This window comes from Taeniopygia guttata, chromosome 6 (genome assembly GCF_048771995.1).
Source record: "Taeniopygia guttata chromosome 6, bTaeGut7.mat, whole genome shotgun sequence".
Classification (NCBI taxonomy): domain Eukaryota; kingdom Metazoa; phylum Chordata; class Aves; order Passeriformes; family Estrildidae; genus Taeniopygia; species Taeniopygia guttata.
Window position 1 is genome coordinate 21,246,572 of NC_133031.1, and position 18,250 is coordinate 21,264,821.

The 18,250-nt window shown below is 37.6% G+C and overlaps 2 protein-coding genes across 7 annotated transcripts in view; one reads left to right on the forward strand and one right to left on the reverse strand.

Moving 5' to 3' along the window:
- Positions 1–792: 792 nt before the first annotated feature.
- On the reverse strand, positions 793–12,270 carry CEP55 (centrosomal protein 55). Of its 2 annotated transcripts, XM_030276102.4 has the most exons (8): positions 11,339–12,268; positions 9,351–9,638; positions 7,846–7,890; positions 6,944–7,082; positions 4,970–5,283; positions 3,913–3,984; positions 3,158–3,283; positions 793–2,725 (listed from the first exon to the last, which is right to left on the reverse strand). In XM_030276102.4, the coding sequence occupies exons 1-8, from the start codon at positions 11,510–11,512 to the stop codon at positions 2,519–2,521; spliced, it is 1,365 nt and encodes a 454-aa protein (XP_030131962.4). In that variant the 5' UTR covers positions 11,513–12,268; the 3' UTR covers positions 793–2,518. The 2 variants fall into 2 exon arrangements, with proteins under 2 accessions (XP_030131962.4, XP_072787221.1); XM_072931120.1 differs by lacking the exon at positions 3,913–3,984 and having other exon boundaries at positions 11,339–12,270.
- A 421-nt stretch (positions 12,271–12,691) lies between these two features.
- MYOF (myoferlin) overlaps positions 12,692–18,250 on the forward strand; it is a 61,539-nt gene continuing 55,980 nt past the window's right edge. For 2 of the 5 annotated variants that reach the window (XM_030276092.4, XM_030276093.4), the window contains exon 1: positions 12,729–13,169. In XM_030276092.4, coding sequence (XP_030131952.4) covers positions 13,082–13,169 — 88 coding nt within the window. In that variant the 5' untranslated portion in view covers positions 12,729–13,081. Of the gene's footprint in view, positions 13,170–18,250 lie in introns of all 5 variants that reach the window. The other 3 variants (XR_005980812.2, XM_030276094.4, XM_030276095.4) reach the window with 3 other exon arrangements.

Here is an 18,250-nt window from a genome sequence, read left to right on the forward strand (position 1 = left end):
ATGGTCACATTTTCTGTTTTGCTGCATACTAATCAAGCTTCACCAGAGTGACTCAGCACCAGCTAAATTCTTATAACTAAATGAGGTTGTTTCTTAACAGTTTTAGAAACTCGATTACACTTACATATCTAGCCCATTGATTTAGGGAGTTTAGTTTATCAGTGAATACAGAGTATCAGACTGGTTTGTTTGGACATTGCAGGATCTGGTAGAACACTCTTACCAAGGAACTGAGATCCTGCAGGAGTTTTTTGCCAAGTTGGATCTTAAAGTTTAAGGAGAATTGACCCTTTTCTTTCCCTGATGTCTCATCTTAGAAGAGTAACTTGTTGGGAGCAACAGGGGTTCTTCAGCTCCAAATTGGGATAGCAGCTTTATTTTAAAAGCCACATAATTCTGCAGGAAGGTCTACAGTGCCTGTCTGCTGCAGATTGTCTATATTGTCAGGCTTCTCCTTAACTAGCATTAAGCTAGGGCTGGAGAAACAGAAAAATCAATCTTGCAAAAGCAATGGAAGTTCAAATAATGCTTTAAGTTCTGCTGTAAACCCTTCTGCCTTCCCTAATGTAATAGTAATCATGTTATTTCCCACACTGTTTATGGTTTTCATTATCAGTGGCCATTTGAGATGACTGATAAGATGTGACTTGGAGCTTCCCATAAACTGAGTCTAAGAAAGCATGTATGCCTTAATTAGGCTGTAGAGTTTTCTGTCTAGTTGCATGAAATAACACTGACCCTATCAAGCTTGTTACATGAATAAAATTGTCACTCTCACTGGCAAAGACAGACTTAAACTTTTAAAAGTAGTTTAATCAGAGATTAAAATTATTAGGCTGTAATGAAAAGCATAGTTATCATCCTGAATGAAAATATTTTTAAAAATATATGAAATTAAGACAATTTCCCTCATGGAGATTCTGAAGCGCAATTTCTGTTTTACTCATTAGTTTATCATATCTTTGGTCAGAAAGTCTGTTACCAGCAATTGAGCAAATTGTAAAATACAAAGATAAATCTGAGACATAGTCAGTGAAATTGAAAAGTGGATAATAAAATAAATCTGGCAGAAATATTTCAGATATAAAGATAATATCTTTTAGTATTTTCTATCTCATGAGCACTGGATTTAGTTGAGAATAACGTCACTTGGTACTATCAGTTATTTTCAATATCTTGGAAAACACCTTTATATTTAAGAATAAGACTTAACCATCAGGGATTAAGGTGAACGTTATGGGTAAAAGCGCAGTTTTGCAGCAAAGCACAATGAAGAAAGCTGATACCAGCTAGCAATCAGAACCAGCAGGCCAGAGAAAGAGACACCTTGGGTACCTGTGTGTCCTCCGCAAACCACAAACTTGTAAAATGCGCAAATTTATTCTTAACCAGTGTATTTTTGTAAAATTTCCCCATTTTAATAATTTCCACAGAAATAACTTCTTATTGGGCCTTCACTACATATGCAAGGAACAAAACACAACACATTCAAGTCTAAAGTAAGTGCTAGAGAAAAATAACACTGCAATTGCAAATCCATTAGGGATTTTTTTTTGCCAGTTTCTAATTTGTTGCCAGAATTTGTCATTAACTTGTGTTTTGTATTGATACCAAAATACAGTGACACTTCAAATATACTGGAGCAATTTGTTAAAAGCTACACTTTGGGACATTTGTCAAATCTAAGGTTGAATAACTGACATTTCCCAACTTTAACCTCTAAAATACAGAATCAAAACAAGTTTAATCCAGCGTAATTCTATATGCAAAATTCAAATATAGCCTCTGACATTGTCTGAAATATAAACTTTCTTCAGCACTAAGGAAGTTTTTGTTTGCTAGGAAGTTGTTTTTTCTGAGGTTAAACCTTGGTCAGCATTTTAGTCACCCCAATGATGATTCAGGATAATCAGCTACTTAAGACTGATGGTTTGAGCATCAGTCTTAAGTAGCAATGATCTAAGGTGGCCCTCCTGAGTTTTTATGTATCAAGATGTTGATATATTCCACATATATATGATATATAACACATGTATGTATATACTATACACACTACACATATATACACACACCATGTATAAATAAATATATATAGTGCACCTATGAGGGCCAAAAATCTTTTGCAGCTATTCTTTTCAGTTAAGGTACAAGCACAATCATCAGGATTCAACAACCAAGAAGTAAGTATGCCAAAATTAAAATATAGTCTGACACAATAATTGTGCTTTTACTATTCTTACATTTAATAGTGCAAAACTAAAAAAAAAAAGTCAGTATTTTACTATTTTAAATATTCCCAATTCAAAAATATTTCTGTTTGCAACTAGAAAATGCAGTAGCAGTTTTGCAAAAACATGAGGTAAAATACTGAGGTCAAATTATAATGTTAATACTGGTTTTGTGGAACTGAATTATAAAATCAGCAGTCATTTATATAACTAAGAAAAAAGCTTTAAAATACTTTTGCCTGGCATATTGGCAGCATATATGAAGCAAAGATAGGAAGTCCATTTGGAGCTCAAGCTGTACAGAAGTCAATGTGTGCTAGCAATTCTCTATGCTGGCTTGTTGGATATGGCACTTTACATCTGGGACACTCGAGAAAACTTTCATCAAGGCAGCTGGAATGTTTCAGGGGAGGACTTCTGTCATGTGTGGTCAGCTTCTTGGCAAATACAGCTTGCAAATCTTCGTGTGATTCTGTATGTCCATATTCCGGGAGTTCCTGGAAAAGGAGGAGCTTCATTGTAAGACTGGGGCATGCATGCACTGGTCAAACACTGTAGGAAAATATATTAAGGCTTGATGGCAGACAAGGACTGTGCCCTGTTCACCATCAACAAGACTGAGTGGAAGCACATTGCATCTTTGTCCTGGTGCAACAGACAAAACTGGGTCACACAGTGTGATACAGAATACAGAGTGTTCCCTGCTCAGCGCCCTGACTGCTCTGGAGCTCCTGCTGCAGTGCTCCTGCTCTGTGCTTGCTGGAGAGCACAGCATTCCCTCCTGCCTTGCACAGGGCTCTGCGCCTTGGGGAAACAGGCGTAAAGGATGGAGGGACACTTACTCAGTGTTTGAAACAAGATCCCAAAGTAAGATGTATGTTTATGCAAAAAGCCTGACTGAATTCACCTGTGAGTTTTTCAGTACATACCAGGGGTTCCAGACGGGTTATTTTCTCCTTGGCCTTGCGCAGCTCCTTGAGAACATGGTTTAACTCATGCTTCAAGTTCTGGCGATCAAGCTTTCCATTCTCTAAGTCTGTGGTACATATCTGGATCTGGCAGCCCAACAAAGTTAAAAATTAAAATCAAAGTTAGTATGAACTGGGAGGAATGTTTCCCATTTATATATTTAAAGTCAGTTTTGCTCTGCAATAACTTCTTAAAATGGGATTAAAAGGAAAGTTTAAATGAAAATTTAAAAATTGCTGTTGCTTTCATTACAGTGAAATTCTCACATGCCCAGTTATTAAGATCTCCCTTAGAAGAGGTACAGTTTGAAGTTATTTTGATTGGAGGGTTTGTCAATTTCAAATAAAGAAAATAGAAAATATGGCAATGCAATTATTTGTATAACTATATCAAAATTATACCACAAAACTTTAATTAGGTGATTTGTTTTAGGATGTTTCTTGTGCCTTATCTGAGGCTTTACCTGTTGAACAAGTGATTGTGCAGAAAACAACATCAGGTTTGATCATACCCTCTTATCAATACAAAGTTACAGATTTTCCTCCTGACGCTTGTCAAAATTTTTGAAAGCATCAAGAGATTATGTACAGATGAATATTCATGCCTAACATTACTTTATTTGATATACTAATCATTGTTAAATGTGAAGTTAGTCTAGAAAGACTTTGTGCCTAACACAGATTCAAAATCAGCACTTTAGCACATTATTTTGTACCTGTTGTTCCAACAAAGCTATTCTTGTGTGTTCTGCCTCCTGTCTGAGCAATGATTTACGAAGGAGTTGCACCTACAAGGCAGATGAACAATCGTAACAAACAACTCCCATATACCATAGTTAATAAGCTAAAAAAAAATTAATTTATGAGATGGAAGCAAACTCTTATATTCCAATGCCAACAGAAAATGTATGTCTGCTATGCAAGAACCAAACTCAATTGAAATCACTACTTCCCCAAGGAAAAATCTAGTGAAAAATTATTATTGCATCAAGAAGGGAGAATGCAGGATGATGTTATTGTTAAAAAAGAAACCAAAACTGGAAGCCTTCTAGGTGATTGCCAGGATGCTGACCAAAATATACTCACAAAACCTATGTTTGCACTAATATGATATGATGTTGATAAACACAAACAATGCAATTGTTTTAATATAAGAGAACAACTTTAAGGGTGAGAAACTACTGTATTATAACCATTAAGTAAATGCATACATTAAAGTATCCTCTGCTTTCAGCATGTATCAACTTTTATGATAATGCTGTTGTTCAGCTTCAAAAAATAAAATAAAATAATAAAATAAACATATTTTAATCATTATTAACCAGTAAGAACCAGTCTGTCCTTAGAAAGCTTAAGTGTTCTGCTTTTGGCCTACTTTGGTGTCTAGTAAATTTTATTCTTGTATTTCAAATATCAGTTTTATTTTAGCTGCCAGCTGACAGCAAATATTAGTGGTATTCCATAGTTAGGAGCACATGATAAAATGAAATTTTAGCTTTCTTGTTCTCATTTACTGTTAGTCTAAAGGATGAACTATATTAGAAAAAATTAAATATTTTCTACCCTCTCTTTTGTAGCCCTTAAAACTAGGGAAATAAATGAACAAAGAAGTTTCTTTTTTAAACAATTCCATTTTAACCACAAGGACAGAAGTGTATATCTATGTGAAGAATAGTTACCAGAGAAAGGGATGGTCCATTCTGATTAACTATGAATTTTCATATATCTTGATTCTTTGCTAATGATCTCAAACCTCCAAATCCATTCACTTACCTGACATAAAAGATCTTTAGACTTTTCTTTTTCTTCTCTGAGCTGTTCTTTGATAGTTTCATTTTCCTGTTTTAGTCTTAGTGCTTTCTCTTTCATTTTATTTTCAGTTTCTTGAGTCTTCATTTCAGCAAGCCGTTGTGACTGCAATAAGGCATTTAAACTCATCATTTCCCCTTCTGCCTCTTCATACATCTTTTTAAGTTTGTTAAGGTCAGATCTCAGCTGGGTTATAGTGTGTCTTTCAGTGTCAGGATCACGTTTAGCAGTTAGTAACAGCTGGTCAGAGTATTCTTGCTTTTCCTCTTGCAGATGACCTTAATGAGTCAGAAATAATCGAGTTAGCAATGTGAAAAAAAAAAAAAAACCACTTAAAAATCAGAACACTAAATCTTTAACAGCATTTTAAGGATTATTAACAGAAATTGCCATAGTAGGCTATTTCACAGCTCAGATTAGAACCAAACTTTTGTTGAAACAGCTTTCAGTATTTATAATACATTAAGTCTCCTTATCAATATACTTACTGGAAAACACAGTTCTTCTAAGGCCTCATGCATTATATTGACTTATGGGAATCAGACCCAAAGACACTGGATTACTACTTTTATTTTTAGGCTCTTTAGCCAAGCTGCTGGTATTACTGCCTCCCCAGAGATACCCTTGGGGAGATGATAGATTCTACTTCAACCTTTTTGATCAAAGCCAGACCTTCCACTGTCTTTTGCAGACCATCTTTTCCAAAGAGTATGCCATAATTTACTTCTAAAGAGTAAATAGAAAGGACCAGGACAGTTCTTTTGATTAAAAATGCTTTAGGTTAGAAAATTTCTGCTTGTTGACCCAAGAAAAGTTTAATAAGTAGGAAAAAATTAAGAGGCAGATTGCAAAAATTCAGGAGCAATACAAAATATATGTAGAAGCAGAATAAGGGATGCAGAATTTCATGGGCTTTGCTGATTTTTGGCACTGTAAGTTTTGTGACTTTGATACCTTTCCTATTGAAGACTTAGCCTAATTATTCATAGTGTAATTTACTAGGGAGAGTTTCCTGCTTGAATGTTGTCCCTTCCCTCAGCTAGGAATTAAGCCCTATCTTCTCATTAGCAATACTCCTTTACAGGGTAATGCCATCCTCAGAGACAGGCCAAATTTTCCCTGGAAAAGGTTTTCATATATATATACTTTCCAGAAAGATTCAAACAGCAATATAGAAACCAAGCCACTGCCCATGAATTACTAGTGGCAAGCCTGTGGGTATGCTCTTACTCCACATGATGCTAGTTCTGTTTATTGAATTTACCTTGCACGTCAGTTACAGCATGTATGAAATCAATTAATTTGGTAATAAGAAAAGCAAGTCAATGCCTTCTGGTTCTTCTGCTTAATATGATTTTAATTTTATTAATACTGAGAGGGTGTGTCTTATTGAGGAAGTGCAGAAGTGAGCTGGAGGTGGCCAGATCCTCATTGTGAAACACTGCTTTGGAGAGGTGCCAAACCTATCACAGGTTCTTGCCCTGTAACAACTGTTCAGGTGAGTAAAGAACACGGCAATCTTGAGTCATTTTTATAATATTTATTTTGAAAAAAGTAAATTTAAAAAAATCAGATCCACACCTAACTAATAAATCCTTAATGCTTCCATTATGTCTACTGAAAGTGTACTTTGAAGGATGGGAGACGTACATCTATTTGCATCAACACTTTCCACAAACAGAGAGGTTGCTAATAGAGTGTCAAGGCTGTTTAAAACCATCTTTGAAGTGGATAAGAACAGGAAGTACTGTTGGTCAAGTAACAAAGATAGATAACAGGAAGCAGAGGAATATTATTTAACCAAGTTGTACCATTAAGCAGCCAAAGCATTGAGAACAAAGTCTTGATTTTAAGTGTGCTATAATTTGCTCTCAGAAAATTTATTCTATAGATAATTATGGTTTGGGTCATTTGTGGGGGTAAAAATGAAGCTGATACCTTCTGAATTTGATTTAGATTCTTGCTTGCTAGCTATTTCTGCCTTCTGTTCCAGTTCAAAGATCCTTCCAAGCAATCCCCTGACATATGCTTCTCGTTGCTGGTCATACAGTAGCCACTGCTGATTTTTCTCAAGAGCCTTCATAAAAAGAAACAGAAGAACAACAAAAAAGTCTCTGGTAATTAATCAGCTTTTAAACGTATTTGTCTTATGTCTTCAAAATATTAGAAGTTATGTATTAGACAGTTTAAAGATAAGCTAGTTAAGTCTGCTGCAAATTGTAGTAATCTGTACAACAAATAAATAAATCCATCTTCATTTGGAAAGTTAATTCAGGATGCTGAGCATAAGTTAAAACTGCAGCAATGGGCAAATTACTTAAAGAACAAAGGCTTTCACGAGTCATGCCTAGATTATGAAGAATTAATTTATCAATCTCAAATATAAAATAAAATATAAAATAACAGACCTTGAAAATGGAATAAAATGAAACTATATAATTGCAATTTAATTTATAAGAACAAGGATATGGATTTCTAGTTGCTTGGCTCATAGACTTATTCAGTTTGAAGGGACTTGAGGAGGTTTCTAATCCAACCTCATGCTATGCTGGGCAGTGTCAGGTTCCTAGAGGCTTCTGAATTGTCAGCAACCATTTTGTTCTGATGTTCCAAGCAAGGTCTTTCAAAAATGATGGAAATCTTAATTTTTTTCTTTTGCAAGTTTTTGGGTTTTTAAATTTAAATTACTGCCTTGTTACAAAATCATTTTAGGGATTATATTTTAGAGAGAAACATACCCTCTGAGGTCCCATACTACCCCAAAATGTACATGATGAAAATACACATTCTTCTGCATCTCAATACAGATGGTGTGTACTTGAAATTTACAGGAAACTTACATCTTTCAATTGTCTTTCAACTTCAGTGGTGTTTGTTGCCACTTCCTGTGGACAAAGAACAACTTGTTAGTGTTGTTTGAAACAGCAAAGCTACTCCTGTACAGCTATTAATCTTACATGAAGAGCATGAGAATATTTTAGAAAACTAAATCAGATGCATTTAAAAATTAAAACAGAACTTTGAATACAATTATTAAACTTAAGCACTTCATAATAAAAATAAGATTTAGAGACACTGAACTTGTTCCTATGAACATCAGAGTCCTGCCTCAGTAAAAACTTTCTCAAAATTGTGTCATAAAACTGTTGTTTCCATTTCAGATCTAGTATGCCACCTAGCAGTTTCAAGCAACATTGCTAGACTTGATTTCAAGTTCTCCAAGATATCCAGTAAAACATCATTGTCCTCTGTTGATAAATCAGTTAAAATTTTAAAAGAAAACGATGGTTTTAAACTAATACATATTTTGGTGGTTTATTGACAAAAATATAATGAAAACCTGTTGACTTAATACACATTTTAACACCTCTAATGAAGTTCAAAATTTAAAATAAATATGTTGCATTTAAAGTGGTATTTCTCAATAAACTGCATTATTAGAAGTACTATATATACTTGTGTTACCATTCAAAAGTCGTAGATGAAGATATTCTATTATGTATTTGGGTATAGCAGAATTTCTAGAAATTGCTTAACTCCCATGTAGAGTGTAGGGAACCAGCACCATCTGCAGGTCAGAAGCTGGAAAAGAAAGACTTACAGCCACTTATTTTTAGGTACCTGTACCTAAACAACTTCCCTGTGCCCCTCATAGAGATACTACTGCATTTTCCAAAGAACATTAGAATGGGGCAGGGGTGGAAAAACAACTGTAGAATCCTAAATGGACTTGCAAACACTGCCAAGGATTGGCACTATACCTGCTGACCACTTCACATGAGAGGAGAAACTCATCATTCCTGTCCTATCCTGTGCCACATTGAAGAACTTACCATGTGTGATGCCATAGAAAATAAAGAAAATTAGTTTTAACAACTGAGATGCAAATGAGGATTCCTAAGAACAGAGAGAAGAAAGATATTCTTGTGACTGAAGCTGAATTAGGTGAGGAGCTTAGTTTGTCTTTATTAGTGCCCTATATCTCTTATCACTGCTGCCTCTCACTCTATCTAATCACTGAGCACACAAATGTGAGAAGGGCACAGTTCCTGCCTAAGCACCAGTGGATCGTCCCAGGAGTCACACACTACCTGTGTGTTACCTTGAACTAGGGACCTTGCAATACAGCAGGGGAGGATTCCCTCCCCAGCTATGTTGCCTGAAGTGTGCTCTCTGTTCTTCATTTTGAGTTCAATCTGGATACCATCTCGCTTCTTACAAGAATACTTCAGCATGCAACACAGTTTGTAAGAAAATTTAAAAAACCATCCTGTTTTATAACAGGTATTGATGCTTAGTGGGCACAAATTCCAATTTGCAATTGCAATATTTCTTCACTGCTTACCTGGGATGCCTGAGAAGTACTACTGGCTCCATTCTCAAGGTCAGAGCATTTTGCCATGACTGCAGATAAATTACATTTTAACCTGTTAATTTCTTCTGATAGAGAACAAAGTAACTGTTCTCTCCTTTCTGCTTCCTTTGTTTTTTCCTCTAATTGATTTTGTAGCCAGGACACTTCACTATTCTTGGTTTTGGACCTAAGCTTGTCTTTCAGGTTTTGGATTTCTCTGTCCTTCTCTCCAAGAAGATGGTTGTATTTTTCTTTTTCTTTCTCAAGCAAAAGTATTTTCTAAACAAAACAGAATAAAGAGTAGGTGTTAGTCTATGCATCAAATGCATTAGTAAGTTTACAGTACTTTGAGATGTTCTGAGCAGTAGGGCCTAGTGGAAGGTGTCCTTGCCCATGGCAGGTGGGTTAGAACTAGGTGATCTTTAAGGTCTCTTTCTACCCCATTCTATGACCTTATGATTCTATGATGCTCACTTTCAACGTTCTCTCTTAGCCTTTAATTAGCTGAGAAAATGATTTTAAGTCAAAAAAGACAATATTGGAGCAATCATCTGAAATATTTCAAGTGATAGTAAAACTAGTCTGAAATAGGAGAGAATGAAAAGAACCGAGTTTCACAGGCTGGGTAAGCACTCAGCTTTGCATATGAATAAAGATCACTACAGTATATGAGCCATAAAATAAAAGCAGTATAACAATTCCAAAACAGTTCCAGCAAAGGGGCTGGTGCTACATTTCTTAGTATATTTGGTAGCTTTTGGGAAGCAGCAGAGCCTTCTGGCAAACACAACAGTGAGTTGTAATAAAGCATTCAGGAAAAGGATCCTGTTTTTCCATGTTATCCGGCCCTGTAGTTTCAAAATGTGTGTTAGTAGATATTTTCAACATGCACTCTTTCCAGTAGGCCTCCAGGTAATCATTACACACAATTAGTACTGCATTTAAGATGCTATGGGGCTCTGCACGAACTTCAGATGTGACAGCATTTAATTCTGCTGAGAAAGGCTGATGTCAAAATCCTGCATGTTGATATCAAGTCATTAGAAAGAGAAACTGAAAGAAAGTGAATTTGGGAGAGCCTCAGTTAGGGAGTGGTTGAACACCACTGCTCACTACACCACACCAAAGAGTACCCGATGTATCAAACACGATGGTGATTTTGCACCTGTATTTTCTAGTTCATAGGAAACCAGTATTAAGTAACCAACACCATGCAAACACCAACAGACTCAGCAAATACACTAAGGAATCTAGCCAAAACTGTGCATGAGCTGCCCAGCCATAGCTCATCCTTGGCTTAGGACTTCTCAGCTGTCCTTGTGGCACAGACAGATGGTAGAGCCTTTTGTTTAAAAAAGTGGCCTAGAAATATTACTATGCCTAGTCCACATTAGTTGTATTCTTTTCTAGTGTCCATCTAAAGTTTCCCCATCCTTCTGGGAATCCTGACAGGCTGTGACTATGTCACCTATTAAGTCTTGAATGTCTCTCTCTGCAACCACAGGTTTACCTCGAGTGGAACAGTCAGAGACATACAGATGCTTCAATAACTTGCAGTGTTTCTGCTCTTACCTGCAATGGAACAGTTTCATTTACCTATAGCTGAGTGGAAGCTTGACAATTCAATTCAAACAAACACTGCACTTTTTGGCATGTTCTTAATCAAATATTTTCAGGAAGTGCTTAAAATACTTCTCCGAGACGTGAGGACAGGTCTTAATGGACTAAATGGCACCTCTGACCTCAACTCTTTGTATTTACCAGCCTTGTCAGATGAGTGTGATTTTATTAGCTCCGTTGTCATTGAAAAATATCTGAGAATGAAAATGTGAAACCAAAAGTTTGTCTGGACTGTCTAACACGACTAAACCAGCTGTGACATGGAAAGTTTTGAGAGGAAAGGTGGGGCCCCTGCTGGCGAGGCCGAGCGCCGTACCCGTGGGACGCGGCCCGCGCTGGCTCGGGCGAGCCTGGCTCACCTGCAGGAGCTCGCTCCTCTCCGGGTCTGTCATTTTGCCTTTGCCTGTGGCCACTTCCTCCATGGATTTCCGCGGGGCAGCGCCCTCCCTCTTACCCTTCTCGAGCCCACTGTCAGCTCTGGAGCTGCCCGACTTCAGGCCCCCCTTGCCGATAATTCGATCTATGGCGTTCATCGTTAGGCGCCTGTACAAACCGAACGAGGCGCTACGGAACAGCGATCCCTTCTCGCGGGCAGGACGAGGCCTCCGACAGCTGGAGGCGAGCGCAGGCGGCGCCGGCCTTCCCGGGTCCCGCGGGGCTCAGAGGGGCCGCGGGGCCCGGTGCGGGCAGGGCCCGGCGGCGGCTCCGTCCGGCCCCGGCCCCGGCCCGCGCCGCTTCCGGGAGTTTGAATCCCGCGGCTCCGGGCCGTCACTTCCGGGGTTTCGGGATGGTCCCCGCGGGGCGGTGGCGGCAGGGGCGGTGTCTCCCCGTGTCGCCGCCCCCTCGTGTCACCGCCCGGCCGGTACCGCCCGTGCCCGCCGCTGTCGGGGCTCCCGGCCGAGTGTCGGCGGCGGTGCTCGGCCGGCAGCGCGCTGCCGGGGCGGGGAGGGCCCGCAGGGTCTGCAGGGCCCGCTCAGTGCTGTCTCTTCCGTGTCTGTGTCCCCTTTCCTCCCTGAACACGTGGGGTTTTTCTCCAGAAATTCTCTCCATCTACCCCAAATCTAATAATTTTAATAATTACAAAGTAAACTAACATAGGTCTCATGTGACCGTGTAAAAACTAGGCTGAACTTGTGGCTCCTTTTGCTCCCTCTTGCTGTCTTCCCGTCTCCTCTCTCCTTGGGGACACGCGTGGCAGTGGCAGCCTGAACCTCTCGGGTTTTTACTTCTGCTCACAGCTGAGAATAATTCGGAGCGCGGGGGAGCTCAGAGCTCTCGTGCTTCTCATGTAAGTGTTACCTAGTTCGTGTTACCGGAGTGTTCGTGCGCGTGTTTAAGACAAAACAGTCATAGGCCTCCAAACTAAAAAGAGAGTCTTGTCACTTTTAATTTCTTTCTTTTTTTTTTTTTTTTTTCACGCATTTCCATAATGCTTTTTAATTTTTAGTTGTGGATACATATTTCAATAATTCTGCTATAAATCTACGGTATCCAGGATGTTCCAGGAGGAAGCTGCATTGTCATTCCAGAATGTAACTGGAGGGGGAAGACTTACACTGTTTTTTGGGATCATCGCCAGTTTCTGACTAGGCTGCCATGGAGACAAACCAAAAGCATTTGCGAGCAATGAAGTTCTAAAAATTAGGGGAAAAAAATACAAGCCATTGTGAAATTTCATATCTTGGTATACCGAGAGGCAGATGTAGTTTAGATCGAGTTCTCGAGTCGTGCTCAATGTTCATATTGTTTAATGCTTATTCTTGCTTTGGTTTCTGACAAGAGATTTATCACGCAGTTTTAAGAATAAAAGCAGCAGCAAGAAACCTGAATTTTTGCAGTGTGCCCTTTCTGTTGCAAGGTTTCACTAGCGAAAGCTCTTTCTGTGCAGCAAGACAGAACCTGGTGTCAATTTACAGGACTGTTTTTTTCGCAGAGCTTTGAGCAGCTAGTCCGTCATAGATCCACCCATAGACCTCCTTTGCTGTAAACCAGTAATTCCCTGCCTCCTCTTCCTGCTAGCAGTTCAGTCCAGAAGTTAAGGACTGTGAAACTGAACATTTAATTCCTTCGGTAGTAGTCAACATTTAGGCAAGAGGGAAACAATGCTTCGGGTGATTGTGGAATCTGCTACCAATATCCCTAAAACCAAGTTTGGGAAACCAGATCCTATCGTTTCTGTTATTTTTAAAGGTAAGCAAAACTGTCATAAATGTAGCCAGGGAAGAAGTTTTGTAAAAGATAGTGCCCTTTATAAGTATCTGAAAATCTGGGAAATCATGTTTTCCAGGAATTACATTTGATGTAATTTTAGGGAAGACTTTTTAATTAGAGACAGGAGTTACCTGAATGAAGTTTGAACTGGGTGGAGCACATTGGTCTGTTCTGAGCAGCTGTTCTTCTGTTTCAGGATCAACATTTTACAAGTTTTTCTAAAAGATTAACCTGTTGCTTTAAAGACAAATCTAATTCCATAAATGAACCCACTTTTAATTTTAGTATTGAAGATTACCTTGTTTTCCATCTGAAAAATCCTTCCTGTCTTGATTACTTTGAATAGGCACTGCTCACTGTCACACACATACAATAAAAATGTGATTTATTGTTGTTACAAGTAGTATATTGAAAAACAGTAGTACTATTTCTGAAGGTGCTTGATTTTGTTTTAGTTTGGTTTGGAGGTTTTTTTATTGCTTTTTTGTTTGGGTTCCCCCCCCCCCCCCCCCAACAGAATTGCACATCAACATTTTGCCTGTTGAGATTATTTAATTTTGGAAGGAAACGGTATTTTTCACTTTCATTGCTTATCAGTTATATATCGGAGAGGGAGAAGACTATGATAAAATTAGCGTTTATATGTAAAGCTAAGTATGTTTTTGAGTATACTTTACCTGTTGCTAACATTACCTCACTTGGCTAGACTAGAGGAACTTGATTTCTAGTATTGATTTATCTTTAAGGTGCCAAAACCTTTAAGCAATTTTGTATCATGTAATACATCAAACAAAACTGTGACAAACAGGTGTCTTACCTCCTGGTGACCTGGTTTCCTAACTGTGCACTGAAATCCAAACGGTATTTTAAAGTGTGAAAACTCCTTGCAGGAGTTTGTCACCTTTAGAAACCAAATCTGAAATCATGACAGCTGTAGGCTGAAAAAGGACAAGGCACTGCACATGCAGAATCTTAATTTCAAACTAACACGTTTTCAGATACATTTATTTCAGCATCAGAAAGATGTGGAATCATTCCATTTCCTTTAGTTTCCTCCTTTTTTTAAAGGTTTGTCTTTTTTTTTTTTTTTTTTTTTTTAACCACTCTGTGTGTTAGAAGTGGCAGTCTGTCTCAGTAGCTTTTGGAACTTCATAATTCTTAAAATATGATTTTACTTGCCCTGCAAAAAGTGAATAAACTGTCATTTTTCTGGTTTGTTTCACATTCTGCTAGTTCTTAAGTATCCATTTTCTCTTTCCATTTCCTTATCTGTCTTTGCTTTCCTGCCAGTTTTGCCTTTCTGTGTGGCCTCTGTTCCTGCAGTTTCAGACTCCAGAACTGGTTTATGCCTTCCCTTCTTTATGCTTAAGTGTCTGTTTAATCCCTCCTTGTAACCTTTTCTTCCGTCTATGTGCTCTAATGTAGTTCACTTTTACCTAGTAAATAGAAGTTACAGGGGTTTTTTTTCTTCATTGCTTGATTTGTTTTCAGTCCTCAGTTATCCAAACACAGGAATTGGACAACAGACATTAAAATAATGAATTTATATTTATCCTTTATGTACTAGAATTGGTATTTTTAAATGTTCCCAAACATGCTTAACCAGTGTCAGCTGCATAATTGTGACAGGTTTTTAGTGGTATATTTATTTTAATTTCTCATTATCCTGCCACTTCAATTTATGTGATTTTACTACATACCAACAGTCTGATTTTGTGCTTCCTGTCCAGAGTGATTCAAGTGGGACAGAAAATACCAGGCTTTTACCAGCTATTAAGCAACTCTGATCTAATTTGTAAGTGAGTGCCTGGTGACCAAGTGCAAGGACAGAGTCATATCTGGAATATGTTTGACTTCTAGCTGTTTATGTTTTTAGATTTTTTTTTATATACACTTCTGGTTCCCCCCTCTGCCTGTTGATGTGTAGAGATAGGAGACCAGTCTTATTTTGGGAAGAATATGTCAAAGGGCATTAATCTTTAGCTTTAGTCCCTACCCAGTGTAAATCCTGGGGGACATAAAAAACACATTTGGGACTGCATGTTCTAGACTGGGAAAAACATAAGCATTTGCAGGACTATGGCCATGGCCAATGCAAGACATTTTCATGTTCTTGTTTGACTCTGGAGTATTCTTGGTGAAGTCTTAGTGAACTGCACTCACTTGACAGAAAACTGCTGTGGAAGTTGGCATTTCATTAGAACAGTATTTGGTCAAATTTTAATTTACAGGGCCTTTGCTGATGTCAGGTTCATTAAATTTAAGCCTCCCATGAAAATAGTCTTTCAGTCTCACACCTTTACAGCCATCCTGCAACTGTTAGTATAAAAGGACTGCAAATATTTTATAGGTTAAGACATGTAAGTTAATATGGTTTCATCTATGAATAGAATAGATTTAACAATTTTTTTAAACTAAGCTGGTTGCAGAATGGGCATTTAATATAATTGTTACAAGGAATATATCAGAACAGAAACAGCTGCCTATTTCCTCCTAATAGGCAGCTGTTTCTGTTCTGATATAGCAGAGCGGTTTTGTGCAAGCATTTCCCTTTTTTTTTTTTAAACCCATTTATGTCCAGCCCAATGGGATGGAACTTTTATTTACTTTAAGAAAAGCTCACAGTTCAAAGAGAACTACGCCCTGAGAATAAATGAATATCACTATCTGGAACTGGGTGCTGTTCTTGCAGAATTCTGAGTTTGTCACTCAACATGAGACAATTCATTGGTCAAATTAATATAAAACAACTGTTGCCATTTGCTAAACTGGCATTAGGTGATGATGATTAAATAAGTATAATCATTGTATAACTATAACTAGCATGTTATAATATAAGGTTGTGTGGTGCCTCCATCAAGATAAAGCAAATAGTGATTTCTTCTACAGTACCACAGTTACTGTAGTTAGTTTCTAAAGAAACAAGTATAGAGTGTTTTATCTATATCCTCTATAATTTCTTATTTCATGGTAGGGCCACACAAAAAATGGTGACTGGCCCTATTGCACACTTTATCCTGATGTGGTTTAGTCTTGGTTGCTATAGCTGCAATCATTACCAGCAGAGGAAAACAGCCTGAGGAGCTGAAACTTTTGTGAGCTCCTGGAATAACTGAGCAGTCCACCTCACCCGGCTTGGCAACAGGCGTTTTTGACTGGAAGAACAGAGCTTTGCCAAGAGCTTAAAAACAAATACCTCCACTACTTAGTGCATTAAAATACTGATAAAAGCATAATAAAAAGGAAGTCAGTAAAGAGACAAGAATATATGCAAAGTATTTCCTTGAGGGATAGGAATTTTGTACTCTGACTGACTGAAATTACAACTAAAACCCAAGGTAAGCTGTGCTTCCCAGTGTTTTTTCATCCAGCTTTCACACAGATGCATAACAGCAAAAGGTTTTTTTTTCTCAGTGTAAATTAGAATATGCATATTAGTGAAAACATAAATCTTTCTTTTGTGAAAATTGATAATTCAGAGTGGAAAATTTGTCACCTTGTCAAGAGTTGTTCTGACTGTTGTTCAAGCTGGACTCACCTTAGAGAGTTACATTTTAGCTTAGGCAGGGATCACTTATCCGTTGCTTTTAACTAATGGATTTTATCCATTAGTTCCATCAGAATCAGGTCTGTAATTTACTATCCTCTTTACAAACAGCTGTAATGGTTCCTTTTTTTCACTGGCAGTGTAAACATCTTTTCATCTCCCATCTTCTAGAGGGACTTGGAGTATCAGTGCCAACCCCAGATATTCTGGGATACCCAGTTTTGAAAATGCTTTGTCTCCTATTAGATAGCCTAAAGTTGAATTTCTCTCACTAGCTTGGTAATTAGTGCTTTGTTCTGCAAAATGTCAGGCCACAGTATGGTATGTTATGAAAGCTCTTTTCTTTGTCCTAAAATGTGAGTCAATATCCTGTATGAATTGTAGACAATTCCTGTTACATAAATGGGAGTCAGTTCTTGTAATTTGCAGCATGGAGTGATTTTTTCAGTACATCCCACTCTCATCCAATAAAAAGAGCCACCACAGCCAGCAAGCCTGACTAGTGGGTATATGAACTTGCCCATTTGGCATGTCTTTACTCTTCCTTCCCATGCTAAGTGCAGTCATAACTTCAAATACCAAAAATGCAATTATCTTTACTGGAGTTTTTAAAGATGTGGAGTGTGTCTAAAGCTTGGACTTCTTGTAATGGCTGAGCACTTTGGAGATCAGCAGCTGCTCTACACCCTGTACTTAAATATGCTTGTTTGTTATCACTAATATATGCAATCTATGTTTAAAGAGCTGTGTGTTTGTGCTCTTTTGTGCTTCTGAGCGTCAAAAGACTTGTCCTCTACTGGAGCTAGATATTGTAACTGAACAGGAAAAATAATGCCAAGCTATGTTTAATTTGCACCACAACCCACATTCTCATGATTTTTAGCTTCCCCAAGTGCAAATTTTACCATGAAGTATGGAAAATTTGAAATTTTTGTAATTTTTAGGCTACAGTAAGTTCAGTGAAGTAATATCTGCATAACCTCTGGAAATCATTTTTTCAGGAAGGATTGCATTTCCTCTTACATGCATGTGTATTTCTTCTAATATTTGCTCATTTAAACCAGACAGTGCTGACACTGTAAGCATATCTCATAAGATTTTTTTCAATGTGATTTTATTCCAGAGCTCAACATTTAAAAATATTTTGTAATTCAAATATGGTAAATATGTTAACACATTTTCTCTGCTACTTTCAAAAGTAGTGCTTTACTGCTATCATTAGAGGTTACCATTTGGTTTGATATCTCCAAGTCTTTTAGTCCGTATTTTTTCATCATTATTGAAGGTGAAACTAAGGGTCATAAAAGATTGTGAAACCTAAATATTTATTTTGCTTTTTGGAACTACAACTAGCTGGGCTTAAACAAAACAATAAAAATCCTCAACTACTAAAATTGCCCAGGGGACTTCTTGATTGTAAAACCTACAACTTCTGGAAGAGGTAAAAAGAATTGGAATATTTAGTTTAAAGTTCAAGCCTTCTTTAGAAAAGTGAAAGGAAAAAATATTTGAT